Here is a 27,533-nt window from a genome sequence, read left to right as displayed (position 1 = left end):
CGGTTTTGTGTGGAATGTGGACATATATATCTCATATCTGGTGTCTCTTCATGGCCCAAGTGGATATTCAGTATGGGTTTTGACTTTTCCCCTAAGTAAAACGCCAGTTTTCTGCCTAAACTATATACCACAGTAAACTACATTTCATATGAGAAACTGAACACTGCTGAGTACAATGAATCCTAGTCTGTACTGGTAGCTCCACAGGTCACCTAGGGATATACCCAACTAGCTGGGCATTTACACATAACATACAGTTGTCCTGCTTTGGACCAAAAACACCTATAGTTTGTTACCTACTTATAGGAAGGAATGGCTGCTGTGTGTTTGGTGTATATGCCCCCACTTGGATGTGAGGATATTTTCTAAGCTACCAGGATTAAACTACGCGTGTCGGTTCTGCAGAGCTCAAGCAGACCCTAGAGGCAAAGTAATGCTGCTGATTTCAGTATGATTCTTTGAGCACTCTGCCTGCACAGAGGAGTTGAGTCTGACACCACAACTATAGCTACACCACAGCTGTTAGGTGGATACCCTGGTCATCCATTGGTTTCACTGCAGAAATGAGCATATACATTGGTATTCTGTTTGTTCTCTCTAACACCATAACGAACACCTGCAGCTTGCAGGTAAATACTGTATTGATTCATTTTGTGTGTATGTGTGAGTATGCTAAAGAACATAAACGAATCCTGTAGAACTTCAGCAAATCCATATAATGTCTGCTTCTATTGTGCTGCATCTAACCATGCTGCAGATGTTGGGCAGTCCCTTCTGTGTTGCTCCTTGCCCCAGTAAACATGGAATACAGGTGGCTAAGAGTTTGCATCTGTTGGTCAGAAATATGGGGCTCCACTGGAAGTTGTGGTTGCTAAATGACTTGAAAGGAGATACGGTGTATACCTAATTTCTAAGGAGCTCTAATGTGTGTGTTTCTGAAGTAGGTAGCTTACCAGGAGTGTGGAATTGGTCACTATAAAACATTCCATTGGTAAAATCCTCCTCCTTTCTGTTGTCCCCAAGATGCTTATGATCTGTAGATAAATGTTGGTGTGTTTCCGCAGGCAAAAAAGGGGGAGTGCTCATCGCAGAATACAGAGTAGTTCCCATTTGTGCTATGGATTGAGAAGAATATTTTATGTCATTCCATTAACAGTATACCTAACCAGATGCTTTTAACATTTCCAGTTGATTGTAGGCATTCAACCTGCATTGGCAATGTAGGGGAAATAACCAACTCACCTGGTTGGAATCCAATATAGCCATTGCCAGGGCAATTTATATTTTAAATTGCATTAAATTTAAAAGATTAATTTCATCCCAACCTAAAATGCCACTCCATAATTTCATCTGTGATAGAAGAAATATTTTATGCTGTTTTTCTTCTTTTAACACCCCCCCCCAAGGAAAAACATACAAACAACATTGGAGGGGGCCTTTTAAAATGTTTTCCTTAACCAGATTTACAAATATAAATACACGTTACTTTTATATACCTTTTAATATATCATCTTCCTCAGAAATAAATTCTAAAATGAGGTTGTTTGGGTTGTGGATAGGGCTGTGGCTTCCCACTTTATTTACAATCAATAGAAGGGACAGCTAGGCTAATTCAAATTCCATTAAGAATCAGTCTTCCTTGGTGATAGTCCCTAACTGGATTCCTCATCGTGTTGTTTGCCATGATTAAGTTTCATATAGTCATGCTTAGTAAGGTTCGGGGAAGAGGGATGTTCACATTTAGTAAAATCTTTTCTGGGCCCCATCTAAAAATCTAAGCAGAGTTTTTTTACATTTAATAAAAATAAAAATTTCAAACCTTAAAGCCAGATAAATTGAACATTGTATTCAGAATAGAACACTAACATTTCGATCATTGCCCTGATCACGAATTATCTCAAGATATACCAATAGGTATATCTACCAATAGGGTAGAAATAAAATACACTAAGTAGGCAAAGTGTGTGGTTAGTCTGGAAGGGGCTAATCATTTCTCTGAGGGTGAACACTGGATAGCACTGTCTTTTGGGGTGCATGCTTCCAGTCAGAACCTTGAGATAATTCCAAGCGAACCAGTATGTTGACAACAATCCAACTGCCTTCATTTGGCAACCCTAATCATTTTATGTGCCCCCAGGCATAGAGAAATGCATTATTCACAGGAAAAAAACCCACTACCTATAGCACACATTTCCCTTAAGTTGTAACTCTGTGTCTTCAGTGTTGCTACTTTTAATAAGAGAATTGTTTTTAAGCATGTTGGCAGGACCTTTGTAACATCTTGTTTTGCTGGACTTTAACCTTGAGTGTCAAAACACCTCAGTATCTTTGGGAGTTTTCACAGGATTATCACCTCTTCAAATGTCTCTGTAAGCCATGGTTCTGCTGGCTTTGCTCTCCGTTCAGTAATATGCCTCCCTAATGACTCCAGCTGTCAGAATGTGGTTCTGACAATATTGGCCCAGCCAAGCACAGAATTCTGCATCAGGGATCCCTGCTCTGGATCAGATTTCAGCCTGAATTCTCATCATTTAATCCTTGGACCACTTCATTGGACTCCATTGTATGCATTGAGTACATTGCATAGTTACCATGCAGCTTGTCTAGCATTGGTGCTGGGCATCAGTCCTTACCTTCCTCAGAGACTGGACCATGATTCTAGTCATACCTCAGTTCTCAGTTTTCATCTTCAGCTCAACACTTCGGCAATCCAGGTCTGGAATATATCCTTATGCAGACGTGGCCTCCAAGTGAGACTCTGCATTTCCTAAACCTTCCTGCATGACCTGAAAAAAAGCAAATAGAATTAACTTGTCTGCATCAAGAACTCTGCAGAGAATTTCCCTATGTATTCGTGAAGGATGTTAGGCCTGGTGCCTCTTTGGTGAAAATCATCAAGGATTGGTTCATCAAAAATAACCTCGTCATCATCAACTATATTTCAGTTCTTTAAAGAAGAAAAAAAATAACCTAACTGTAGACAAGTTTCTTATGTAGCCCGAGGTGATTTCTGTGTATCCACAGTGTTAATTCCTTTGATAACTGCTTGCTCCTTGGGTACGAGACAGCCCTAGCTCTAGGTGGGCTTCACAATTAAAGATTGCAGGCTGTGATTACCTCTGCACTAACACTTAAAGAAGAGCCGTCAGTTCTCAGCAAGTGCCGCCTCTCTCTACCAACAGAAGAGTCGTATTTGTGTTTGAGAAAATCATCAGTGTGCTTCCTAGGGAGAAGCATGGGCACTTATAAAATTTGGATTTGTAATGTGTGATATCTCATTGCACCCCATTATCCTACCTGCACCTAATGGCAAAATTCTGTACAAGTCTGTTGTCTCTGTTTCTAACAGCATGGAGCGCATGGTGGGGGATCAACATCACACAGCAGCCGGCCATTTAGAGAATGGTATTTGTGGACAGTATCTGTGACAGAACAGAAGTACAAAGAGCTGATGAAGGATTTTTTTTTCAGGAGCAAAAAAAAAAAAAAAAGGCTGGCCTCCCAAGGAAAATATTAATGTGAACAGAAAGAAAAAAAGGAGATGCTGACAAAGAATAGGACAGAGGCCTTCCTCCCTAATCTTCTGTACAGCCAAGGCCAAAGGACACCATCCTGGGCTTGAGGTCTCAGTCTCCAGACAAAGAGAAGCTCAAAGTCCATCAGTTGTCCAAGATAATCATCTTATCAGTAAGCTGTCAAATGCCTAGTGCTCTGCATACCCGTATCATCCCCAGGAAGAGAAGCACTTCTACCAGAAGCACGTCACTTGCCATGGTTTTTCCCTTCACCCATCCCTCCTTACCTCTCAGATGTTTCCAAATGGTGTGACTTTATTTCTCTCAAGGCAAAGAGTATTTGGCCTTTTCCCCCCTCCTGCTGAATAGCTGAGGAATTTGCAACAGAATTTTAGTGGGTTTTATCATTTGCCTTCAGTTTGTGGACTCTGGTTCTGAAATTTCTTTAACAACTATTCAGTTTCTTTTTAGCCTCTAGTGACCTAGTACCTGAGGGTACAATGCATTGGTCTCCAGTTAAACACCTCTGGTACTGTGGGATGATATAGTGAACTGTATTCTCCAGAAACTTACTTCTAACCCATTTGTTATCTGAGGTCAAGCATCTCATTCAGCAGGCTTCATCCTTGCGGCACTCTGAATCCTGCACACTGTACCACCTTTTTGTTACCCGGTTCTTGTTTTGAGAAACATGTTGCGGCCAGAAGCAGGAGCCCTTTTGTTCTGGGGAGTTCTTTGTTTGGGTTCTAAAGTGACCTTAAAGGGTTTTTTGTTTTTGCCTCCAGAAGAGCAGCAGTCTGCCATACTGCTCGCCTTTTGGAGAAAGGAAAAAAGCGTTGCCTTTTCATTTTAGAGAATTACTATCCTCTCTGTCCCTGCTTCTACCACTCCTTTGGTTCTTCCCCATGTGAATATTGTCTCTTCTAATTTTTACCCAGAAGGTAATTGAGGGGAAATTTGTAGTTTTGTTGCACACAGACTTTAGATTCATTGAGGGGAGGAGAGTGCTTGCCTTCCCAAACTGGAAGCATGAACCCAGATTTGGGGAATCTAGGGTGTTATGGTCAACCTCCAGGGAAAACTCTTGACAGGTGAGTACGGTATTTCAGTGGATTCAAAAGAATGAGCACCAAATATGGCATTTATAATTATCCTGAGTCTGTGAGAAACATGCTCTGACATGGTGTTCTTATCCCTGTCCCCACCCCTGTTTTCACCAGCCCACGGCTCTGTGTGGTCTGTGGTCTGTCAGGTTCATGATCCCTTTCAGCCTTGATTGCCAGGGAACACTTGAAATCTGATTCCACCTCTAATAACTGTTTCTAACTGCTCCCCAAGGCAGGTTTATCTGCTGATCATTAATCCAGAAATACTTTACAGTTGTCCCTTTCCATTAGATCCTGGGTATTTGCCCATATTATACACTAGATCAGATGTTACACGTGTTAGGCGGATTTATGTGACATAATAAAAGTTGAAGTAAAAATCTTGGTTAGTCTGCACTTTATTTTAATAGGAAAAATGTTTAGCTGTCCTCATTTAAATTCTCTAGTCTCCCATATGTTTGCTCCCACAAATCAGGAGTACTTGTGAGCCTTAAAACATATGACAAGGACTTTTCATAGAAGCAGAATTGGCATTTAAATTGTTTTTGCTGTGACCATGTGGATGAAGTGAAATTGAGGTTCTCTTCCAAGCTGAGGGCATCATGATGAATGCCCATATGTGTAGTCATGGTAGATGACAAAACTATAAAGAAAACATGGTGCCTGCTCTTGAGAGGCTTACATTTTAGTTGAACAATTCAATTCATTAAACATTTACTGAACTCTTTTCTGTGTCCTATGGATACAAAGCATTTGGAAGAGCTTACTGTTTGGTAGGGAAGCCATGTAAACAAATAACTACAGAACAGTGTGATAAGTGCAGCAGTAGAAATATGTGTGCAGAGCAAGACTCATTTAACATATTCCTGGAGCGTCTGCTACATGCCAGACAATATAAACCTATGCGGTGGCTTTATCATGGAGAGTGAAACTGACAGTCCTTGTCCTCATGGACTTACAGTCTAGTAGGGCAAACAGACATTAAACAAATTGATACGTGACGTCAAATTGTGATAAATGAGTGAAAACAAAGTGCTATGAGAGAAAGTGGCCAGGATTTAGGGACAGAAGATAAACTTTTAAACTAACAGAATCAGGGAGTAAGGGATACTTAAGCCTGAGACCTGGAAAACGAGTATGGATTCGTTCCTGCTACTCAAGTAGAGGCATCAGGAAAAACCTTGACTAGTTACAGCTGAAAGGTCAGTATGGTTAGCAAGTGGTGAACTAGGGAGAAGGTGAGACTAGGTTGGAGAAGACAGGAGCCAAGGCCAGGGAGAATCTTACTAGCCTCAGTAGAGATTTTAGACTGAATTCGAAATACTGTGGGAAACCAGTGAAGGGTTTTATATGTGTAAAAGATCACTTTAGAGTAATCTGGAGAAAGATTGGGAAACAGGCAAGAGGAGAGGTGAGGAGACTGCTTTAGAAGGCTCTTACTGTGGTTTTGGGGAGAGATGGTTTGGGGTTGGCCTTCAGTGGTACTTTATAGAGGTAAAGAAACGGGCAGAATGGACATCAATTTCAGAGAAAGAGTTAACAATTTGGAAATGTGATTGGAAGAGTGGATGCGACTTTAAGGAAAGGATGACATCCAGTTTCCTGGCTTGAGCAACTGAATAGGTAGATGAGATGGAAAAGAATGGAGGAGGAGCATATTTGTTGGAAAAGATCAAGAGTTCAGGGTAGGTTCTACGGAGGAGGTAATCCTTAAAGTGGGTCACACGGGAAGACGTAAAAAGGTAAACAGATCAAGATGAGTAATGGAAATAGTAAGTGCTCAGAGTGTTTAGCAGGAGGGGTCAACGGTTGCTAGAGATTAGAGATTCCTTGGAAGACATGGGACATGAACTTGCCTTTGAGGATTGGGTGACACCTGAGTTAGTGCAAGAAGAACATTCCATGTTGAAAAGCCGTATGAACAGAAATACTGAGATGCGTAGTGTGAGTTAAGTCATAAGAACAGCTTAAGTAAAACTAAGGAGGTTGGATCAGGAAATGGGGGAGAAATAATAAATGCAAAGGGGCCAGATCTGTCAGGGAAGGGTGCCCAGAAGCGTGATAGCCAAGCTGCAGTTGGTAACAGGTGGAAATTCAGATGATTAATCTGGTATTTGCTGAGTGAATTGAAATCTGGAAGATTGGGTTTTGATTTTGTTTTTTGGAAACTCTTGGTGGTGCCAGCATAAAAATAAGAGTTTGCATTGAACTTAGAAATCCAATGAGAATGAACAAGGAAAACAAACAGGATTCAAGTGACTTAGTGGGGATAGAGAGGAAAAATCAGTTAACTTTCAAGAACTTAAACCATGGTAAATGGGAAGATGATTTTAGGCAGAAATGAAAAAGTCAGTCTGGGCCTGATTGGGTTGAATAAGAAGTTGGGGATGAGTTCCCAGTTGGGTGGGATGTCTCATGAAGAATATTGAAGCAGATCAGGCCAAACATACCTGTGACTTCAAATACTGTTTTTTTTTTTGTTTTTTTTTTAAACAAAAAAACACCTTGGCAAAAAAGGAACCAGGTTCTACATAAACCTCAGACTGAGAGAGACCACTTCTCAATAAGTATGTTAAGAAGGTAGAGAAACTGAGTGTTCCTGTACCTGACTGTATGTCTCATATTGTACTTCTTTCTTTTTTCCCCTTAATTTGATTAATCCTGCTAGATGTTTTAAGTGACGTTTTCTGTACTTTAAGGACAACGCCTTTGATCACCGTTACTTTGTATGAGATGGTGCCGTTTGCTCATTTTTTCTTCATGAGTCTTGCCCCGTATTATGACACACACACACGCACGCACGCATGCAACGTTCCGCCCCTTTTAAAGTCTCTTTCGAACAAGTCTGATGGGAGGAAATAGGTTCTGAGGGAAGACACTTTCACTTTGAAAATCTATTGAGATAGAGATGATAGTTTGACATGTATACAGAATACTGAATTAGTCCCTGAAGCCTGATAGACACTGTGATCCCAGTCAGAACTTTTGACTCTGGATCAAAGATTCTTCTCTCAATATCCTAATCTTTTGAGATTCTAGAACCTACTAGTCTTTATTTGCTGACCAGATGGTAACTATCCTTAAAATTTTAATCATGTTCTCACTGACTGCTGTATTTTAGAGAAAAATGCTTGGAGGGTGGGGGCTTCCTCCAATAAAGAGCTGAAAGGTTGGCTCCTTCAATTTCTTTGTCTTAGCATTTTCTTGCTACCTCCCACAGGGATCCATATGGCTTTGGAGACAGCCGAGATACAAGACGCGATCGATCCCCCATTCGAGGAAGTCCAAGAAGAGAGCCCAGGGATGGCAGAAATGGCCGGGATGCTCGAGATAGCAGAGACATGCGAGACCCCCGAGATTTGCGGGACCACAGAGAGAGCAGAGACATTCGGGATCACAGAGACAGCAGAAGTATGCGTGATGCTCGGGACATGAGGGATCCTAGAGACTTTCGTGACCTGAGAGACTCTAGGGATTTTCGAGATCACCGGGACCCCATGTATGACAGATACAGAGATATGAGAGACTCCCGAGATCCCATGTACAGGTACCTGTATAGCTGTTCTGCTTGGTTTTTTTGTAATAGTCTTTTTTTGTGTGTTCTGCTGAACTAATGGAAAGCTCTGTATAGCAGTGACTTTATCAGCCCTATATTTCCAATGTCTGTCAATGGTAGATGTGCTGCTTAATAAGTATGTGGTGAATGTGTGAATGATGATGAACTGTGCTTAGTGAATGAATCTCCCTGTGGCCTCTGAAAGGCAACATCATGCAAATGGAAAAAAAGATGGAGTACAAATTGTTTTGGCCATGCAAAACCGCAGGGAAGATGCACAAATGGCCAATAAATACGTGAAAAGATGCTCGACATACTTAGTTATCAGAGAAATGCAAATTAAAGCCACGATGAGATACCACTTCATACCTACTAGGATGGCTATAATAATTTATTTTTAAAAAAGTGTTGGCGAGGTGTGGAGAAACTGGAATCCTCATACATTGCTGGTGGGAATGTAAAGTAGTATGGCCACTGTGAAAAAGTTCGGCAGTTCCTCAGTAAGTTAAATATAGTAGAATTAATGATCCATCAGTTCCACTCCTGAATATATATCCAAAAGAATTGAAAAGAGGAACTCACACAGATGAATGTGAATGTACATAGCAACACTATTCACGGTAGCCAGAAGGTAGACACAATTCAAATGTCCATCAATAGATGGATAAAAAAATGTGATATATCCATAAAACAATATTATTCAGCCATAAAAAGAAAGGTAATTCTGACACCTGCTACAACCTTGGTGGTCCTTGAAAACATTATGCTACGTGAAATCAGACAGACACAAAAGACAAATAACATGTTTTCACTTATATGAAGTATTTAGAAAAGGCAAATTCATAGAGACAAAGTAACAGCAAAGGGGATTGAGTCTCTGTTCGGGGTGATGAAAAATTATTTATGTGGATTTTTTGATTTTTTTGGTTTTTAACCACAGTTTTTCAAAAGCACAGGGAAGGAGGCTTGGGATGCGGGCATGGAATGGTTCCTCAAAACTAGTATCAATCATTACTACCAGGGCTTCTCTGGTGGCGCAGTGGTTAAGAATCCGCCTGCCAATGCACAGGACGCGGGTTCGAGTCCTGATCCGGGAAGGTCCCACATGCCGTGGAGCAACTAAGCCCCGTGCGCCACAACTACTGAGCCTGTGCTCTAGAGCCCTCGAGCCACAACTACTGAAGCCCGTGTGCCTAGAGCCCATGCTCTGCAACAAGAGAAGCCACCGCAATGAGAAGCCTGCGCACCGCAACGAAGAGTAGCCCCCGCTCACCACAACTAGAGAAAGCCCATGTGCAGCAACGAAGACCCAACACAGCCAAAAATAAATAAATAAAATAAATAAATTTTTAAAATAATAATAATTACTACCAGTTATTTTGTATTTACTTTAGGCCAGAGAGCTTACTTTATGCTGAGAGCTTTCTGTACATCCTCCCAGTCATTTTGGAAGGTAGGTTAACTCAGTCCCAGCCACAGAGCTGATAAGCAGTGAGTCCCAGATACTAATTTCGTTTGTCTGATCCCAAAGTCCTATGCCTTACTGTGCTTTACTTCCTCACAGACAACTGGGTCTTGAAGAATTCTCTGTATTTGATTTTTGCAGGATAAGACTTTTAACTTTGCGCACATTTCTGTAACTTTTCAGGAGAGAAGGCTCTTACGACCGATACCTGCGAATGGATGACTACTGCAGGAGGAAGGATGACTCTTACTTTGACCGTTACAGAGATAGCTTTGATGGACGAGGCCCTCCAGGCCCAGAAAGTCAGTCTCGTGCAAAAGGTAAAGTAGCAGAAATAGCACTTAGCACTGGTAGGACACTTTACAAAAGAAAGAGGAAGCTAATAACCAACTGGAAAGGGGCTAATGACTTGGCTAAGCAATTCACAAAAAGAAGAAATACAAATATCCTATTCATGTGTAGAGAACATTCAGCTTGAAAATCATTTTTAAAATGCGAAGTAGTACCATCATCTGGTTTAGTCATCTAACAAGAAGAAATAAATATGAAATTCCAGCAATAAGAAAAAAAATGAACAAAAGATGGGAGCAGAAGAGGTCATTTGCTTTTTTTTTTGCCCATTGACCAAGTAACTAAAACTGTTTGCATTATCTATGTAGTATGTGGGGTTTTTTGTTTTATTTATAATTTTTACCTAACAGCATCTACTTTTTAGGTAAAGACAAGTTTTTTATTGATAAAAGCCTTGATTTTCTCAATATATTCAATACATCTTTAAAGATTTTTAGATTGTTTTACACCTGGTCAAGTTAAGAACCTCTTTTTTTCTTTCTTTTTTTCAATCTTTTTCTCTCTCTCCCTCTCTCTCCTTCTCTCTCTCTCACTGCATTGGGTCTTCGTTGCTGCTCTCGGGCTTTCTTTAGTTGAGGCGAGCAGGGGTCACTCTTCGTTGCAGTGCGCAGGCTTCTCACTTCGGTGGCTTCTCTTGATGCAGAGCACGGGCTCCAGGCCCGCGGACCCCAGCAGTTGTGGCATGTGGGCTAGTAGTTGTGGCTTGTGGGCTCTAGAGCACAGACTCAGTAGCTTTGGCGCACGGGCTTAGCTGCTCCACTGCATGTGGGATCCTCCTGAACCAGGGCCCGAACCCGCATCCCCTGCGTTGGCAGGCGGACTCTTAACCACTGTGCCACCAGGGAAGCCCAAGAACCTCATTTCTAATTTGTTACAAAACTTACACTTTACTGCCTGATTTATTTTGTTTGGGGTGGGGGTTGTGTGTGTTTGTTTACTGCCTGATTTTTTTAAAACAAATTACAATTACCTGTCAATAGGGGACTTAAATAGTTGTCCCAAAAATGAAAATTAGAATAATAATGAAATACCATCTTTTACCTATCAAGTTGGCAGGAGGTTTTTTTGGTTTGTTTTTTGTTTTGTTTTTTAATGACAATACTCAATGTTGACTAAGATGTGGAGAAATAGCACTAGGTGCTCCACCCCTGTGAAAGGATAAATTAGTAACAGCCTTTCTAGAGGGCATTTTGGCAGCATGTATGAGAATAAAACAGCCATGCCATTGAATCCAATCATTCCATGTCAATGGATTTATAATAGTGAAAAACAATAATAAGGGTTATTTTTAGGAGGTAGTCTAGAGGATTAATTCAGAGAAGTGTGTGTGTGTGTGTGTGTGTTATGACCTTTGCCTACAAGTAGTTCAGGATTGAAAATAAGGCCTGTGACTTATTTTTATAGAAAGGCACGGTCCATGTTTCAGTTTTCTCTGGTGTCATCCTGCAGAGCGTTTGAAACGTGAGGAACGGCGTAGAGAAGAGCTTTATCGTCAGTATTTTGAGGAAATCCAGAGACGCTTTGATGCTGAGAGGCCTGTTGATTGTTCTGTGATTGTGGTCAACAAGCAGACTAAGTAAGAACCCTTTGGATATTTTTCCTGAGTGAGGAGAAGGATCAGAAGAGAAATTCAGGTTCCTTGGCAGCTGTACACACTTAACTTGGGCTGTTGTGTACTCTGGCATTGTTATACTGTGTTAACCAGGGTTCTTTCACTTGTAGGTGACAGAAGACCCATTGCAAAGTGGCTTAGGCCCAAAGGGAAATTTTTAGTTTGCTTGACTGGGAAGTTCAGGCTTGGCCACATACAGGGTCACACTGTCATAAAGACTTGTTCTCTCTGTTGCCTTCACTCTCAGACAAGCTTTCTACTCAAAAAGGCAGAACAGCACTGGCTCTAGATATGTATCTTCTTAGCTCAGCAAACCAGTGGAAAGAGAGCTGCTCTTTCCCATTGCTTCCACCTGAAGTCCTGGAATTGTTTCTCATTGGACTGCCCAGGCTTACTTTCCCATCCCTGAACTATCACTCTGACCAGCAGTGCTGGGATGCCCTGATTGGCCAGGGCTAGGTCATGTGCCCACCCCTAGAGCTAAAAGTGGAATTAGCCCTGTGGAACCATATGGACTGAGTGGGAAAGGGGTGCCTTCCCAAGGAAAATCAAAGGGGAATATATGCTGGTCAGGCAAAGCAATAAATGTCCCCTTTGTGAGACAACACCGAATCCCCAGTACTTTGGAAGGCATACGTCTCTGCATTTGTCAGCCAAGAGCCAGGCTTTCTTTGTGAAGTGCCGTGGCCTTGCAGAGCTGTTAGGTGACCATGCTAGCCAAGCCAGAGTTACAGCAGTATTTTACTCTACCTCTGTTTCACATTCTTTCCTTGAAGGAGCAGAGTAGAGGTGTAGAAGGGAGTATATAGCAGCTTGCAAGTTTGAGAGTAGCTATGTTCCCTTTCCCCAAGTGGTTAGTAAATAACTTCATGTATTTTCTAGCAGCTTGGGGTTAAAGAGCTAATTTCAAGGCAGAGACTAGGGAAATAGGTGTTGAGACACCAAGCAGCAGGCAGCATTCACAGGCTCTGGGCTGCCTTGTTTAGAAACAGATGCTGCTTTAACTTGCAGATGGCTTTTTTTTTTGCCCCCCCCCTTTTTGACTCATGATAATGTCATTTTCTGAGCACCTACTCCGACCTACTACATGCTAGGCAGTTAAATAAATTTTTTAATCTTCACAGTAATCCTGTTTCATGTGTATTCACTCATCAAATTTTTTCTATGTGTGACAGGTGCTAGGTCCTGGAGCTGTAATGCTAATAAGCAAACACACATGGCCCCTTCCTCTTGTGGAGCTTATACCCTAGTTGGACAAATGACAGAAATAAATGTATTGGTGATGTGTCTTATAAGAAATATATCAAGGATCTGATTTAGATTGCAGAGAAAGTCAAGGAAGTGACGTATGAGCTGAGCCATATTAATCCTGTCTGACTGGTAAAGAAACTGAGGTTTGTAAGAGGTAAAGGGACTTGCTTAAAGCTTCAACTTTGTAAGTAAATGTTAGTGGTAGGATCCAAGCCTGTCTTTCTAGCATTTAGAACCCATGCTTTTCCCAGTATGTTGTGTAGCCTCTACAAAGACGGACATGTGTTACAAGTCTTAGGCATCAGGATGGTGTTTAGGAATGAACATCAGAGTAGAGAATCAAGAGAAAGACCTGGGTACTAAATACTGTGCTATTGGCAACTTTATGTGTGACCATTCTGAGCCAATATAGAGAAGGAATTGGTCTAGATTCTTGGAGCCTGAAGAGGGCGCTAGGGAGACACTGGTAGAGCTGGGATTTGAAGTCTTCATAGGAGCTCACACAGCTAGCTGAGGTGCCACAGTGGGAGTTGGGAGTTGGTCAGGGAGTACTCACTGGGTCCTGTTTGTTTCTACAGAGATTATGCTGAATCTGTGGGGCGGAAGGTTCGAGACCTAGGCATGGTAGTGGACTTGATCTTCCTCAACACAGAGGTGTCACTGTCACAAGCCTTGGAGGATGTTAGCAGGGGAGGGTCTCCCTTTGCTATTGTCATCACCCAGCAACACCAGATTCACCGCTCCTGTACAGTCAACATCATGTTTGGAACCCCACAAGGTATGGAGGCCCAAGCTGGTCAGAATTTCAGAAGTAGTCACTAGTCCATTAATTTTTTTATGCCTTACTCAGAAGCAGCAGGTTTTAGGTAAATGTATTTCAGCTCAAATGTAGTAGGGCCCTTTTATAAGTGCACGGCAGAGACTTGCATAGTCATTTAGTCGTCTGATATTCTTTCACTGGATACAGTTCTGGGCCTGCTGTATATGACGTTATATTTAGCACTTAGGTATATACAGTGATGTGCTGGCAAATGTTTAACAACCAGTTCTGGGGTGGGGGGCGGTGTGGTTTATAGCATTTGCTGATTTCCATGGTGTAAATACTCCCACTGTGTTCTATATCAAGCTCCCAACATGAAGTCACTTCAGGGCAAGTTGGGAAGAGATGCACACAGTGTGCTCTCACCAGTGAGGGCCGGCTCCAGCGCAGCTCTGGCACATACTACACTGAATGCAATAGAGTCCTTGCTTTCACCAGATTTTCTAATGAGGGACAAAGCACACAACAGGCAATTAGGATACTCTGTAAGTGTGCTAGAGAAGTGGGTGGAGGGGCTGTGAGAACAGGGAGGAGGCCCAGAGTAGGTTCCTTGAAGTCCTTCCCTGAAGTAGCTTTTAGTCCTTTGCTCCCAGATTGTTGAGACTCAGCCAGCTGATTCCCTGCTCGTTGCTTGCGCTCACAGCACAAACCTTTTGCTTTTCCCGCCACCCTGGGGCTTTCTATTTGCCCCACCAGTTTTACCCATAACGGTAGAGTGTAGAAGCCTCTCCAGCGGGTCATTTGTCTTTCTGAGGAACAGTCCCTCAAGATGTGTGAAGACATTTCTATCAAGTGCTGAGAAGTCTCACAACCCTGTAAATCATTGTTGCCCAGGGGTGAGGAGAGGAGGTTATTTAGGGTCACAATTTGATCTTAATCCGTAACCTTTGAACTGATAAATTAAAAAAACAGCTCTATCCTTAGGAGCACAGTAGAGAGCCAGGCTTTACAGAAGGGCTTTTTGGACCCCCGTGGCCTGCCTCCTGTGGTTATTCTCCGCATGGTCTTTTTGAATCTGTGAGAGACTGTCATGTTTCTTTGGTTTTTACTACAAGTCTGTGATCTAAGAATTCCCCAAAGAACTAGCTCTGTACAAGGGTGTCTGTTGCCCAGCAAAGAAATCCATTCACCTATCTTCCCAACCTTCATCCCCCTCCTCTCCCAACCTCTCTCCCCATCCCCATCCCAAGGCTTTTTGTCACTGTAATGGTTTTCTTGCTCATTTGAGGTTAGGAAGGGCTTGGTAGAGTCCAGTAGGTGGGCACTCAGATCTGTCATGGGAGAAAATAACTCAGGTCATTCCCTCCTGCAGAGCATCGCAACATGCCCCAGGCAGATGCCATGGTGCTGGTGGCCAGAAATTATGAGCGCTATAAGAACGAGTGCCGGGAGAAGGAACGCGAGGAGATTGCCAGACAGGCGGCCAAGATGGCCGATGAAGCCCTCCTCCAGGAAAGAGAGCGGGGAGGCCCTGAGGAGGGACTGCGCGGGGGGCACCCTCCAGCCATCCAGAGCCTCATCAACCTGCTGGCCGACAACAGGTACCTCACTGCTGAAGAGACTGACAAGATCATCAACTACCTTCGAGAGCGGAAGGAGCGGCTGATGAGGAGCAGCGCCGACTCTCTGCCTGGTGAGCTACGTGGCAGGGCCGAGGTGAAGTTCTGACTCTGCATTTCTCTAATCCCCAGGCTCTGTTGGGAGGGTGGCAGGCCCAGGGCTCTTGGGGTGGGCAAGGGAAATGAGCGCATCCCTTGGGCTCTCCCGTGGGCCAGCCATGCTGGTGTAATGATAACTTAAGACCTGGGCTCTGCTCTGTAGTTAACGTGGTGGGTGGGCTAGTATGCTGGCTCCCTGGGAACCAAGGTGGACGCCCTTCTTTCTTTAAGTAGTTGTCTGGAGGAATGAAGCTGTTTTCTGGGAACAGCACGTACCATGAAGTGGCCCCTTTGGGAAATTGATGTTATAGTCTGTGTACTGTGTGATTGATGTGATCAGTGATTGTTGTTCTTCCCTGGGCTGCTAAGCCTCCTGCCCATGGAGGGTACTTTCAACCAGATACCTCCTCCTTCTGTCTTGTAGGCCCGATTTCCCGTCAACCACTCGGGGCGACCTCGGGTGCCTCGCTGAAGACACAGCCAAGCTCCCAAACGCTCCAGAGCGGCCAAGTGCTCCCCTCTGCTACACCCACTCCAGCGGCACCCCCCACCTCCCAGCAAGAGCTTCAGGCCAAAATCCTCAGCCTCTTCAATAGTGGCACGGTTGCGGCCAATAGCAGCTCTGCATCCCCCTCAGTTGCTGCCGGAAACACCCAGAACCAGAATTTTTCCATAGCAGCGAACAGCCAGCCTCAGCAAAGATCACAGGCCTCTGGCAATCAGCCTCCAAACATTTTGGGACAGGCAGGATCTGCTCGGAACATGGGCCCCAGGCCTGGGGCTCCTTCCCAAGGGCTCTTTGGCCAGCCTTCCACTCGCCTGGCACCCGCCAGCAACTTGGCTAGCCAGAGGCCCGTGTCTTCCACAGGTATCAACTTTGACAATCCAAGTGTACAGAAGGCTCTGGACACTCTGATACAGAGTGGCCCTGCTCTCTCCCACCTGGTTAGCCAGACCACAGCACAGGTGGGGCGGCCCCAAGCCCCCATGGGATCATACCAGAGGCATTACTGAGGCTAAATCTCAACTACCCCTGGTCCCCTCTTCCTCTGGCCTCCCACCTCTTGCGTTCTAAATAGAGTTATTTGGAAGACGTTCTCTGCACCTCTCCAGGTCCACATCGAATGTCATAAGTTTCTACCATCTGCTCTCTTCTGCCCAAGGCTATGTTACTTACCCCTTCCAGAGTCCGAGTTTATACTGCACTGGAGGTGTATTTTGGTGGTGGTGGGGTGGGCGTTTGGGGGGTTTTGTTTTTGGTTTTTTGTGGGTTTTTTTGGTAGAAAGTAAATATCTCTGGGGTCATGGGCAGTATAGATGTCTGGGCTCCATTTGTATTTCAGTTGTCTCTCTGTCAGCTGGACGTGGGGCGGGGGAGGAAGAAGCAGCTGAGCCCCAGCTGGGTGAGCTTGGGGTAGCATTTTCATGTTGAAAGCCACTGCCTTTGTTCATTCTGAACCTACCATGGGTGTCCAGCCTCACACAGGCCCACCAGAGCTCGAGCTTCTGCCTGCAGCTCCTGTGTAGGGTTCCAGAGCAGCAGGTTGGGCTTGGTGGGCACGGTGTCCTCTTACCCCACCCCACATAACGTGGGGTCTGCTTGAGGACTCAGAAGCCGGCTGGCTCCTCAGCTACTGGAGTTGTTGAGGAGTGGTCAAGCCGGCCGCTTTTCTGCCTGACCCAGGGTTGTTGGGTTTTGGTTTTCTCTTTTTTTCTTTTTGGCTTTCATTTCAATGAAAGATCTCCCGTGGACTGCACAGCTCCAGTCACCAGCAGTTTAACACAAACTGTGAACCTGGGCCCCAGCCACTCTTACCCCCTAATATTTCTGTTAGCCTCTCCCTCACCAGTGGTAGTTGAATGGAATCGGCTCTGAGAAGGCAACTCTAGACTCTGGCAGTGAACACCCATTTTTTTTCAGTGATTGCTTTGAGCTTTTGGCTCAAAAATCAGGCTCTTGTTCTGTTTTCTAAGCAGCAGGAGATAGGGACCATTTTGATGTCAGACTTTTGGTAGCTGGACATGTTCTTGATACAGGAGGCTGTTCATAACTTTTGAGCCAGAGTGAAGATACTAGAGGGAGGACTTCTGGCTGCTGCTCTACATGGAAACAAAGGAAGCTGCCCTCTCCCTAGGGATGGTGCTCATTAGAGCCTTGCAGATCAGTCTCAAGGGGCCCCTGGCAGAAACGAGGGAGAGCAGTGACTTCACCTGAGTCCCTGCCAGTGGCTGAGTAAACAGTGGTTTCAAAAACTCAAGGTCCCCAGATGGCAGCATTTTATGTTCTGACCTGTTTGTGTTATATAGTGTTTTTTTCCTCTTTGGAACTTTTGTGTTGTTAATAAGATGAGATGATTACTTTTTAATTAAAACGAAAAAGTGAAAGCTGTGTTGTCTTTCTTGGGTGTGCATATCCGCAGGGCCTCTTTGTGAGCGTTCCTTCCCAGAGTTTGAAGGTGAGGTTCCCTGACAGAGCACTGATGGGTTTCGGTCTGCCATGAGCCTGCAGTCAGGCCTCAGAACCTCTTTTAACCCTAGCTTCTCTCCTTATGCAGCTCACCTAGTACAGTTCAGAGCAAAAGCCTGCTGGTTAATTATAATGCTATGTAAACATCCTTGTTTGTGGCAGACTTGCATTGTGTCAGAGACTTATCCTCTTATTCTAGGAAAGGAAAACAGGACTTGTGAAGAGGCCTTTCCTGGCCAAAGGCGAGTGGAGAGTGGGGTGCTCTCCTGTTTTGATGTTGTCTCACTTGCCGCCCTCTGTCCAGCCCATTATGCAAGGAGTTGGCAGAAACAGAGTCACAGGTAGGAGCTCTGGAGAGCATTTAATAGCCCCATCAGGAAATTTGGAGTGGGTGTGGTGAAGTGACTGGCACAAGGCCTCCAGTGGATTAGGGACCAAGATGCTGACATTGCTGAGCCTGACCTAGAAGTGCTCACCATCTCATAGGAGATGTTGTGGGTGCAATGCTCCTGCTGCCAGTGCCTTTGTCCCTCTAGGACAGGGCCCCAGAACTATCAGTACACTAGGCAACCCACCTGGAGTGGTGGTCAGTGTTTCTGATTAAGAGTCTAGGGTCCTCCTGGAGGGCCACCTTTTAACACCCCTCTTCCCACCTACTAATTCTTCCCCCTGGAGTGTCCAAACAGCACACCTCAGGCTGTGAAGGGTATAATAAAATTATTTTTATTGCATTTTGTGCGGATGGGAGTCTAAAAAATTAATACATAAAAGCTATAAAGCATTAAATGGGAGCATTCAACAATAAAGGAAAGAACCAACCCTCTCCTTTTCATATTGGCACAAAGAACACAAGATCAATACTGAGGCAGAATGCGGAATACTGAAACACATGGAAAGTTAAAGGCAGGCCTAATAATAGTAATAAATACTCTTGATTTGGTTTGCAACCTCTCCTATTTACAAGGGTTTTCAACTTCATTGCATTGCCCTGCACATAGATCGTCTAAAACAAAAGCAACACTAGTTATCACTACAAGGCTATTGAAATATTGCACTCAGAATAAAAGTCACTTGAATGGACATGAAACATCTAGCTACATGATTATAAAGATAATTTGATGAGTGACGTGTGATAACGTTCATAACAAATATTGCACATGTAGCACAGAAAACTTGGGGTTTTGTTGTGGGATGTCTGTTTTCATCAACCGAAACTGCTCTTGCCAACCAGACAGTCTAGGCCCAGATAGTGCAACTTTGGTTCCCTAACTGATGTTAATATACCCCCTTTCCCTTCTACCTAGCCCACCACTTCAGCCCAGGAGTGCTCAGGACCCCAGAAGGCTAGACCCAGCTGCGTCTGTCAGAGGGAGGTTCTTTGGAGGATGAGCATGGGGAGTGCTGGTGTCTGATACCTCCGACTTCTGATTACTACCCGGAAGAATCTATCCAGCCCCCTGATCAAATTTCAGAGGGGCCTTGGCCTAACCGGCAGACATCCAAACCTACCTCCAGCCACACCTGGCCCAGTCTAGGCGGCACCAGCTCCAGCTCTGCCTTGGGCTCAAAGGAAAGGAGGTGGTGAGGTCAGGAGTACCCAGTAGCCTCAGCTCTGGGAGGTGGGCAGGATGTCTAACTAGATGCAAAGTTCAGGGCCCTGGGGCTGAAGGTACTGTACCCAGTCCCAGAGGGCGCTGGAACGAGCATGCAGTGCCTGCCGCCCTTAGTAAGGTGCCCTGGGGGAAGGGAGCCCGGCCAATGCGGTTTCCCTAAGGGTAGAGGGCACCTGCAACCGGGCTGGTGGAGCAGAAGCGCCAAGGACTGGTGTTGGAGAAGCCAAAGGCCTTGGCTCCTAGTTGGAGGAGGGCAGAGAGGCGCTAAGAACAAAGCACATAGCGACTCCAGCTCTCCCCCACGCCCAGGTGCCTGGGAGACGCAGCTAGAGGCAGCGAGGCCGGGCCCCGGGACGCGGAGAAGGCGGCTGGGTCCCCGAGGCCAGAGCTGCCAGATGGACACAGAGGAGGGAACATCAGGGACAGCGCTGGGGCCTCCCCGGTGAGTCCGGCCCCCAACCCAGAACCGCCCCCGCCTCCCTCATCTGTCCCAGGGAGGAAACTCCAGGGGAGGGGACGCCCTCCAGCTCCCCGATTTCAGTCTTTGGCGAAGAGCCATGGGATAGGGGGAGCAGGCGACAAGCCGATTGAGGAGAGCCGCCTGCTCCCCCAGCGAAGGCACCGGGGCGGGGCTTCCTCGGTGGGGCGAGGGCCTCTCTCGGTTTCTCTTCCTTGAGGAGCGCCCCTCCCCTATCCTGGCCCCAGCTTGCATAAGAGCCGATGAGAAGAGGCTGCGCCCGTCTCTGCAGCCACAGTGGAAGCTCACTCCGCTGGGAGGCGAATCCAGGAAAAGCTGGACACTTGTCTCACTTCGTCTCCGAGAAGAACTAGAGGGAAGGGTCGGAAGCCAAGGGCGCGAGGAAAGGGTGAAGGGACGTCGAGGGGGTGTCGAGGGACCACGACTCCCGCCTGGGCCTAAAGCACTTTTGCTCTCAAAACTCTCGGACGTCAAGGAAAACCCAGCCTCCCGAGGCCTCCGCCTTCCCTGGGCGCCCCCAGCGGGAGAGCTCGACAGTGGCGAGAAGAGAAGTCCGTTGCGCTTCTAGTCACAGAAATATGGGGACGTTAAAAATACACGCGATGTCTCCTGTACACTATGTATAGGCTCGGCCGGCGCCTGCGGCCGCGCGAAGACAAGTGACGTAGACGGCGGAGCGCAGCCTCCCCACCCCGCGCCCTCCGGGCCGCCGGGGGAGGGGTGCAGAGCGAGGACGGGGCGGGGCGCGGGAAGAGAGGGAAAGGGCCGCGCGGACTACCGGGGGTCCTCAAAGCCCCAGCTCCGCTCCTCTCTGCGCCTCCTCCGACCTTTATTGCAGCGTCTCCTCCGGCGGGGCGAGGCCGGGCTTAGAAAAAGGGCAGCCGGGGCCGACAGGGCGACGCGCCAACGGGGCGCTCGGGGCTCTGGTCTCCGCGCGGGGCGGTCCTCTCCGAGTCAGCCCCGACCGACGTGGCCTCCGGGCTTCAGGCAGCGGGGAAGGGGGCCAGGGCGCGGGCACAGGGTCTGTATGTAAACGGTGACAGCGGCGGGGGGCGCGGCGAGGGCTCCGGGGCCGCGCGGGCCGGACGCGCTCGGGCCCGGGTGGCAGGTCCTGGCTCTCAGGAGTAGATGGTGATGACCTCGCGGCCGCCGCCGCGGACCAGCATCACCCGGTCCAGGTGCTCGGTGAGGACCTCGAGGAACTCCATGTCTGAGCGCCCGTCAAGGAGAAAGACCGTCCCCTTCCCTCCCGTTGGAATTAGGGCCGCGCGTGTTGGGCGCCAGGGGAACGCTGGGTTCGCGTCCCTGTTCGCGGTGCTGATTCTGAAGCAGACCCGTCTCAACTCTTCCTTCCCAGGGCCAGGACCTAAGTCCCCTGACATCCACCTCCCGCTTCCTCCCAATTTTAAGCCCAGGATACAATTTTCGTCACCGTTGCGGTTGCGGGGAGGCCCTGGCATGTTGAGCAGAACAAGCTTAGCGTCCCGGGATTTCTTGACGATGACCTCGTTCAGCCGCACAGCGGTGTGCATGCGCCGCACGTTGGACTGGTTCCTAAGGGAGGGACGGAGGGAGGCACGTAAGGCTGGGAGATGGGAGAGTTGGATCCAGTCGCCCTTCCAGCCCCCCCACCCCAGCACTGGGCTGCTGGGATCTAGTCCTTGCAAGCCAGGGACCACCAACCCTAGACTTCTCCAAGCTGGGCTATTCAGAGACCCCAGAGGTCAGGGGCACGAACTGAGGGTTCATGGTGGAGTGAGAAGAGGAGGGACCCTGGCCAACCTAGGTGAGAAGTTAAAAATTCTGAAGCACTTACAAGTTCTCCCACTCCCTTCGGGAAACATAAGAGAAGCAAAGAGAGGAAGAAAAAGAGAGGGGTCAGAGAAAGCAGGAGAAGCTGAGGACTACCTGAGCCACCATCAACCACCCTGTGTGCAAACTGGCCCCGCTCTCCCAGCCCCCCAGGCTTCGCCTTTCCACTGCCTGCCCCAGGGAGTTCTGACCCTTAGCAATCAAGCCCAATCTGAGTCCTCAGATGGAGAAACCAAGACAAGGTCTGGGCGGGGTCTTCCGACTACCAGGCCAGGACCCCTTCTGCTCATTTGCTCTGCCATGGGGAGCAAGGACCCTGTAGGCTCACCCCAGACCCTAGCCCTTAGCCCCCAGGCCCGTACGGCTTCATGCTGAAGAAGTCCTTGATGCCCTCTGAGGAGACAGGACTGGGGCCCTTGTTCTTCTCTGCCACAGATTTGTCCTTGGTCCAGGTGAGATGCACTTTCTCTGGATCTGCCTCGCCCTCCCGTTCGGGCTCCTCCCCCGGGGACGGTGAGCTGCTGGGGCAGCTGGGAGCACTCTGGTCATGGATCAGCTGCACCTGAGGGATAAAAGAAGGGACAACATGTGACTCCTTTGGAGGCCAAAGTTCCTGCTCGCACTGGCTGGAGCCAAACCACCCCGCTGCATACCTCCTCTTCCGGCTTCTCCTCGCTGTCACCAGCTGTCTCTTCTGGGACGTTGAGGCGAAGCCGAGTGTTGGCTGGATTCTTTCTCCGGATTGAGCCCCGAGACTCATCTGTGATACTCTGGATCTAGGGAGTGACACGTGTTGGTGCCAGCTCTGCTGGAAACCACTACCCATGCCCTGCAAAGAGCTACCCCCAGAGCTGATGTTCAGCCAGGATGTGCACTTTCGGGATCCCTACCAGTTGTTAAACTATTGCAATGCTTCCACATCAAATAGCTATTGCCGCCACTGACCTGGCCACTCCAACCCCTCTCCAGGACCCCTGACCTCTCCACTATCCAGCAACCAAAGGGTTAACACCTGGTCCAGCTGGGCTCTACCTTAGCACTATGGTCCAGTGCCAGTTCTGATTGGTCAGAGCACATGCCATTTCTTACAATTTTACTGTCACCCACCTCCAAGATCTCTTCTGTCCCCAACCCCCAGGGTACCATAGCTCATTTCCCCAAGGACCCCACTCCCTGGGGTGGGGCTTTCATTCAAATGCCAGAGGGCTAGTGGTCCCACATTACCCACACTGGGGAGATCTTACACCCATACCCATGAGAGCTCATCATTGTTACCCCTGAGAACCCAGTTGGAGGTTTGCCCCCAACTCTCGTCATAAGCTGCATCCTGAAATATCCATCTGTTACCCACTCTCTAAGCCTCTCTAAGGGTCTATCACATAATCCCTTGTCCCCCACACTGGCAGCCCACGCCCCTGAGGAATCATCATACATATTTAACATCCACTATTCTCCCTTGGGCCCCAGAAGTCACATAGTGAGCGGAAGATCTGTCACGCATGCCAAAGCCCCTCTGCATCCTGGCTGGGAGGCTTGAGAGATGGAGCTGCTGTGGGTACCCCTGCTGCTGGGGAACCCAGTGCCAGAAGGTGGCAGTGCCAACGGCCAGGAGTGGGCCATCCCAAACCTGTGCACGCCCAGAGCTGGCAGCAGCTTGAGACTCTCCGAGCCCAGCCAGGGCAACCTCACCTCCCTCTCCCGCTCGTTCTTGGTTAAATGCATCTGCTTGAGGATCTGGGAACGCTGCTCCATCACCAGCGTCTTCTCGTAGGTGTAAGCCGAGATGTCGCTTTCATGCTGTGGGCAGGCAGGGGTGGGGATGGGGTGGAGGAGGGGAAAGGGGGGGAAAGTATGAGCTTCGGTGCAAGGCCAAGGGGAGGGAGGCAGGCCCCCTTCTTTCTGCCAACCTAGGGTTTCCCTATCCAATGACCTAGTTTAATCAACAGTTGGAGGCAAGGACAAAGCAGAGGGCGCTGCTCTTTGAAGGCAATGCGGCTCATTCCCTCCTCAGCCAAGCACAGGACTGGGCGAATGAATGGGTGAATTAATGAATGAGTGGATTAATTAATTACCTGGGTGAATGGAGACGGGGAAGAAATATAAAAAGGAACACAGAGATGAATGAATTTTGTACATGGATGAATGGATGAGTGAGTGAATAAATACATTAATGGATATGTGGGTGGATTAATGAATACACAGAGAGATGGGTAAATGGATAAATAAGCTGAGAGAAATGGACAGACAAGAGGCTGTAGAATGTAAGTGCGAGGAGCATGGACTCTAGAGCCAGTCTGCTTGGGGTTGATTCCTGGCCCTGCCACTTAGTGTGTGTTCGGGGCAAATTACTTAACCTTTCTGTGCCTCAACTGCCTAATCTGTAAAATGGAAATGCTGATAATTATATCTATTTCACTGATTGCTGTGAGAAGTAATATACATAAAGTGCATAGTACAGTGCCTCACATGTAGTAAGCATTATTAGACATGGCTATTCTTACGAAGGAGAGAAGGGTGTATGGATGGATGGATGGATGGGCTTTCGGGTGAATACGTGAGAGGCTAAAAAGTGGGTGCAGGGAAGGGATCCAGCATCACAAGCTGATGGGAGTTGGAGTTCCCCATTTGGTTCTGGGGCCAAAGGTAAAGAGTCCAGAAGGGATTCCAAAACGTCAGAGGTGGCTCCTGGGGACTCACCATCTCCACCACTTCGACCTCCGCGGTGATACGTAAATGGTACAGAAATGTGGTCAAATCCTTCTTCATCTGGATGCTATTGTCGTCCATCTGGGCCACAGTGAAGATTCGCATCTTGCACTTCCGCCAGACCTGGAGTGGTGAAGGGGACCCAGAAAGGTCCAGCCCAGGTGCAGTGCGGAGACCCAGGGCCAGAACGTAGACAGGACCCTGTCCCTCACCCTTCCCACGCACCTTCCCACACATACATGCAGCCCCCCAGTCCTCTATCTCAGCGGCCACTCCCTACAAAAACGCCTCTGCGGGGCTTCCCTGGTGGCGCAGTGGTTGAGAGTCCACCTGCCGATGCAGGGGACACGGGTTCGTGCCCCGGTCCGGGAGGATCCTACATGCCGCGCAGCGGCTGGGCCCGTGAGCCATGGCTGCTGAGCCTGCGCGTCCGGAGCCTGTGCTCCGCAACGGCAGAGGCCACAACAGTGAGAGGCCCGTGTACCGCAAAAAAAAAAAAAAAAAAGTTTTGAAAAACGCCTCTGCGTAGTTGAGGGTCCCCTCATTAAAGCATCACTCGATTGAGTTAAACATTGCTCTCCTTTATAATTCAAGGACATCTGCAAGGGGAGACACCTTCAGTTCCCAGCACCTCAGAATTAAGGAGGGGATTGGAGCCCTTTCCCAGGAGCTCACGTGGAGGAGCTTCCGGAGCCCAGAAACCCCGCCCATGGATGTGGGCACGAGCACACAAACGCGCGGACGCTCACTCACGCACACGCATGCGCACCTTGTGGTGCCGCAGCAGGAAGGGCAGCAGCATGAGCATGCCGCCGTCGTGCACAATCCACCAGACGTCGATGCTGCCCTCCGAGAAGCGCTCCGGGTTACCGGGAAACATGGAAACGTTCTTGGTGACCAGCAGAGCCAGGTGACCGGCCGTGGTTTCCCGGACCAGCTCTGGAGGAGACCAAAGAGATGGCCAGACGGTAAAACAGTGACCCTGGTCCCCTTCTGGCACCCAGCACCCCACCCCCACCCCATCCCGCCTTGGCCTTGGGCTGAGGAGTCAGAAAAACCCCACCTACCTGGGCCTTATGGCTTGTTTGAATTTGGGGAAGCCTCTCTGGGCCTCCGTTTCCCCACCGTTCAAGTGGTGATAACAACACCTGCCCTTTCTGATTAAGAACTCGACCATGCAGGGCTCACTTAATCCTCCCAACCACCTTCTAACTAGGATCTACCGGTAAAGCCGCCTCAGGGTTTACCAGCTGCGTGACCTTAATCTCTCCGTGCCTCAGTTTCACACCAATAAAATGGAGACGGCAATGCCTAGCCCTCACAGGCCTGCTGAGAGAATGAGAGAAAGCCTCCACTTGTCTGGCACACAGAACACAGTCTGTAAGTGTTAGTTATTGTGTTACTTAGTACCCATGACTACCAAGGCATCTGATGCCCAGAGAGGGTGAGGCACTTGTGAACAGTCACACAGCGAGGAAGGGCCAGAGGGCAGATGTAGACCCGGGCCTCAGCGACTTCAAAGCTGTAGCTCTTCCCACTCCCTGCACTGTCTTCCTGCCAGGGTTGTGAACCCTGCCGGAGCCAAGACTGTCTCCTCCACACCTGAGTCCCTGGGCTCCCTGCACAGTGCCTGGCACATGGGAGGCTTTGAACGCCATCACCTGCATATGCCGACTCCATACCTGTTACGCCTGGGAAATGATCCCCAGGCCCAAAGAAGGACCCCCCACACACCCAGCCCTCTACCACCCTGAGCCCACACAGCTTTACCAATGAAGTTCCTCCACGTCTGATGAGCTTCCTTCTGCCGCCAGTTTCGGGGCCAGCCAACAAGCACGGTGTTGTGCTGCAGCCCCCCGAGGCCCCCGGACTGAATCAGGTGAGACACGCCATCTCGCAGGTTGGAGGAGATCACTACCTGGCAGAAGCCCTTCACCTTCTCTGCCTCCATCAGGCGCCGGATGGACTGCGGGGAGGGGAGGGCTCAGAAAAGGACCAGCCTCAGGCCTCCCTAGCCCTGCCCAGCCCCTTGCAGCCTCCCTAGCCCCCATCTCTCCCCGCCATCAGCCCTCCATTCCTGAAGCTCAGCTCTGAGCATGTCGGCCTCTGGCACCCCATCACCTATGGCCCCCGTTCCCCGCTGCTCAGTCAGAGCTCTTCATGTTGGGACACCACGCTTCCCACCGCCCTGCCGTTGCTCACACAGTCCCCCTGCAAGCTCTCACCCACCACCCAGAGCCCCTCCCCGACCGACCCCATTGTCCATGACACTCTGCCTGGCCCAACTCAACCATCACCTTCCTCAGACACCACCCGTCCACCCAAACCACGATGAAACTGGGCCCCTCTGCATAGCCAGACAATTTGGTTTTTAACAGTTTTTAAAAGTCAGCATGACAGTAAGCATTTAAAACGCACATTCAATCTGCACAATGAGGGAAGTGTTCTTATTACTCTCACTTTATAAGTAAGGAAATTGAGGCTCAGAGAAATTAAGACTTGCTTCAGGCCGTACAGATAATGGATGTTACTGTAGAAGTTCAAGTCCAGGTGTCTGACTCCATCCTTCACACTCTTAACCAAGCCTCTGATGTCAAACAGAAAGGGCTCCTGGGCTTCCCTGGTGGCGCAGTAGTTAAGAATCCCCCTGCCAATGCAGGGGACATGGGTTCGAGCCCTGGTCCGGGAAGATCCCACATGCCGCGGAGCAACTAAGCCCGTGGGCCACAACTACCGAGCCTGCGCTCTAGAGCCCATGAGCCATAACTACTGAGCCCGCATGCCACAACTACTGAAGCCCACGCGCCTAGAGCCCATGCTCCGCCACAAGAGAAGCCACCGCAATGAGAAGCCCACGCACCGCAACGAAGAGTAGCCCCCGCTCGCCGCAACCAGAGAAAGCCCGCGCACAGCAACAAAGACCCAACGCAGCCAAAAATAAAAAGGAGAGAGAAAAAAAAAGAGAGGGCTCCTATTTCTATCTCTGCCCCCGCCTGTTTAATTCAGCATGCAGTGGCTGAGAATGCGCTGTGCACCGGGCCAGGCCCCAGGGGAGATGGAGAGGCACAAGAGCAAACCCCAGCCCTCAAGCTGGTCACAGGCTGGTGGGGAAGACAGACGTAC

General features: G+C 48.2%; 2 protein-coding genes across 4 annotated transcripts in view; one reads left to right on the top strand and one right to left on the bottom strand.

Moving 5' to 3' along the window:
- NCOA5 (nuclear receptor coactivator 5) overlaps window positions 1-17,708 on the top strand; it is a 30,418-nt gene extending 12,710 nt beyond the window's left edge. Inside the window, exons 3-8 of the mRNA XM_082857266.1 lie at window positions 7,842-8,168; window positions 9,826-9,962; window positions 11,443-11,569; window positions 13,435-13,634; window positions 14,989-15,309; window positions 15,759-17,708. Of these exons, the coding sequence (XP_082713392.1) occupies window positions 7,842-8,168; window positions 9,826-9,962; window positions 11,443-11,569; window positions 13,435-13,634; window positions 14,989-15,309; window positions 15,759-16,348 (1,702 nt within the window). The 3' untranslated portion in view covers window positions 16,349-17,708. The remainder of the gene's footprint in view (window positions 1-7,841; window positions 8,169-9,825; window positions 9,963-11,442; window positions 11,570-13,434; window positions 13,635-14,988; window positions 15,310-15,758) is intronic.
- Window positions 17,709-21,010: 3,302 nt separating this feature from the next.
- SLC12A5 (solute carrier family 12 member 5) overlaps window positions 21,011-27,533 on the bottom strand; it is a gene marked incomplete at both ends in the record, with an annotated part of 35,584 nt that continues 29,061 nt past the window's right edge. For 2 of the 3 annotated variants that reach the window (XM_082856439.1, XM_082856441.1), the window contains 9 exons: window positions 21,011-21,102; window positions 21,313-21,446; window positions 21,709-21,723; window positions 22,067-22,266; window positions 22,358-22,480; window positions 23,394-23,501; window positions 24,402-24,533; window positions 25,180-25,349; window positions 26,181-26,376. In XM_082856439.1, coding sequence (XP_082712565.1) covers window positions 21,011-21,102; window positions 21,313-21,446; window positions 21,709-21,723; window positions 22,067-22,266; window positions 22,358-22,480; window positions 23,394-23,501; window positions 24,402-24,533; window positions 25,180-25,349; window positions 26,181-26,376 — 1,170 coding nt within the window. The remainder of the gene's footprint in view (window positions 21,103-21,312; window positions 21,447-21,708; window positions 21,724-22,066; window positions 22,267-22,357; window positions 22,481-23,393; window positions 23,502-24,401; window positions 24,534-25,179; window positions 25,350-26,180; window positions 26,377-27,533) is intronic. The other variant, XM_082856440.1, reaches the window with a different exon arrangement.

The sequence above is a fragment of the Leucopleurus acutus genome, assembly GCF_964270905.1.
Source record: "Leucopleurus acutus genome assembly, chromosome: 16".
NCBI classification, from domain to species: domain Eukaryota; kingdom Metazoa; phylum Chordata; class Mammalia; order Artiodactyla; family Delphinidae; genus Leucopleurus; species Leucopleurus acutus.
Note: the sequence above shows the minus strand (reverse complement) of the source record. Positions and strands in the feature narration are given on the sequence as shown.